Consider the following 1,912-nt stretch of genomic DNA (forward strand, 5'->3'; position numbering starts at 1 on the left):
TCTATCTATCTATCTATCTATCTATCTATCTATCTATCTATCTATCTATGTATCTATCTATCTATCTATCTATTTATGATCTATCTATCTATCTATCTATCGAAAAACAGCAGGTACCCAAATGGCACCAGCACTCCCAGCATCTCCTACATCACATAGCCATAGTAGAGAGAAATGTCCATTTCTTTTTCCCTCTCAATGAAATGCTGCCTTGTCCCCAATTTGGCAGCATTCTCACGCTCTAGTTGAGCCTTCCTCTTCATGGCCTCTCGATCTGGCCTCTGCTCCTTTGTGATGGGTGTTGACATTACTGGCCCCAGGACCTCAGGTATCCTCCATGGAATTGGTTGAAGGGCAAAATCTTGGAGTAGATAGTGGTTGTGAGGCTTGAGCGGGGTGCGGGGCTGGCTCACAGCCGAGTGAACAGGCTCCCGCTGGAAAGAAGCACAAGATGATGTTTTGTAGGGCCCAGGCCTAGAAGCAGGAGGCTGCGGGACACTAGGGCAGTCACGGTTGGTCAAACCTGGTCCAGCTGAGTTGGACGATATTGGCTGAGCTGATTTGACAGGCCCTGTCAAAGATACAGGAGTTGGCAGGGATGCAGTGACTGCAGCAGGCTTGGCAGGGTTGGTCCCAGCAGGCCTACGTGATGCCAGAGACTGTGGCCTGCGAGGAACAGGTCGAACTTGAGGCTTTTCCCAGGTTGGAAAAACCAATGGCACCAACTTGACCTTCCCGGGAGAAGGCAGCTTGTCCTGGGATGGAGGTGGAGACCCTTTGCCAGCACTTCCATGTGGTTTTTGGGATTTGACTTGAGTTTTCACAGGACCTTTGCCCTCAGGGGGCATAACCAGCCATGGTTTGGTAGCTGGGCGTGGCTGGGGGCCTTTAGGGTTGCTTGAGTTTCCCAGGGCCCGCGAGGAAAACAGGTCAGCTTTCTCATCCCTCTTCTTGCCCAGTGCATGGAAAACCTGCACAGACTCCAGCATGTGCACACCGAGGCCGCTGCGAGGCTTTTTGATGGCCTCTTGTGGCAGCTCAGGATGACTTTTCTTCCTCTTCACCTTGGGAATGGCTGGCTTCTCCTCTGCCTTGACTTTGTTGCCTGACTGCTTCCTCTCCTCAGCTCTCTTGGAGGAATTTTCTTTGTTTCTTTTGGTGTTTTTCTGCCCATCGCTCTTAGTATTGCTGGTCCTGCTGGCTGCAGCTCCCTGAGGTTTGCTGTTAGAATGCTTGGCCATCTTCGAAGGAGCCCTGCCACCAGCTGCAGCATTGCAAGGAGCCACTTCTCCCACAAACACACAATCTGGGCTCTCGGGCTTGATCTTGGTCTTGGGAGCATCACTCATTGGCTCACAGGCTTTATGTTTGATCTTGCTGCCTTGATCAGAGTGAGTCTTTCCGACACTTGACTCTTTCTGCACTTCGTGCAACTTGAGGCCCCTGGTGTCTTTGGTTTTGATCACCTTGGGTCCTTGGGCCTGATCAAGGTCATCCAAGGAACTTAAGACCTGTGGAAGGTGAATACCCTTCACCAGTGTGTCGATGTCTGCAAAACTGTCATTAGATTCAGTCCCATTTTCAAGTGTCCCTTGGTCCTTAAGACTCAGGCTATTCTTTCCCAAACCAGAGTTGTCACAACCAGGCTGCTCCTCTTGGCCAAGGGGACCAATGCAGGCCAGCACCTGTGGAATGTCAGGCACTTCTAAAGGGAGCAGTGGAGGAGCCTCGTTTTCTGTTGGGATCTGGTACCCATTCCCGTGCTTGGAAAGCTTGGTTTTAATATTCTCCACATTCTTATTCTCTTTCTGTTCCTGGCTTGGAGCTGGAGGCAGTGCCAGGAGGTTAATAGGATTCTGGACTATGGGTGCCATTGAAATGTCCCCACTCTGAGGTGGTGGATAACTCTCAA

At 50.8% G+C, this 1,912-nt stretch overlaps 1 protein-coding gene across 1 annotated transcript; it reads right to left on the reverse strand.

Moving 5' to 3' along the window:
- Window positions 1-146: 146 nt before the first annotated feature.
- Window positions 147-1,904, reverse strand: LOC102263614 (uncharacterized protein C2orf78; the record flags this gene model as incomplete). The annotated part of the gene is made up of 1 exon (XM_005867739.1): window positions 147-1,904. A coding segment is annotated over one exon (1,758 nt), but the record flags the coding sequence as incomplete, so codon positions are not given.
- Between the last annotated feature and the right edge of the window lie 8 nt (window positions 1,905-1,912).

This window comes from Myotis brandtii, unplaced genomic scaffold (assembly GCF_000412655.1).
Source record: "Myotis brandtii unplaced genomic scaffold, ASM41265v1 scaffold2504, whole genome shotgun sequence".
Lineage (NCBI taxonomy): Eukaryota > Metazoa > Chordata > Mammalia > Chiroptera > Vespertilionidae > Myotis > Myotis brandtii.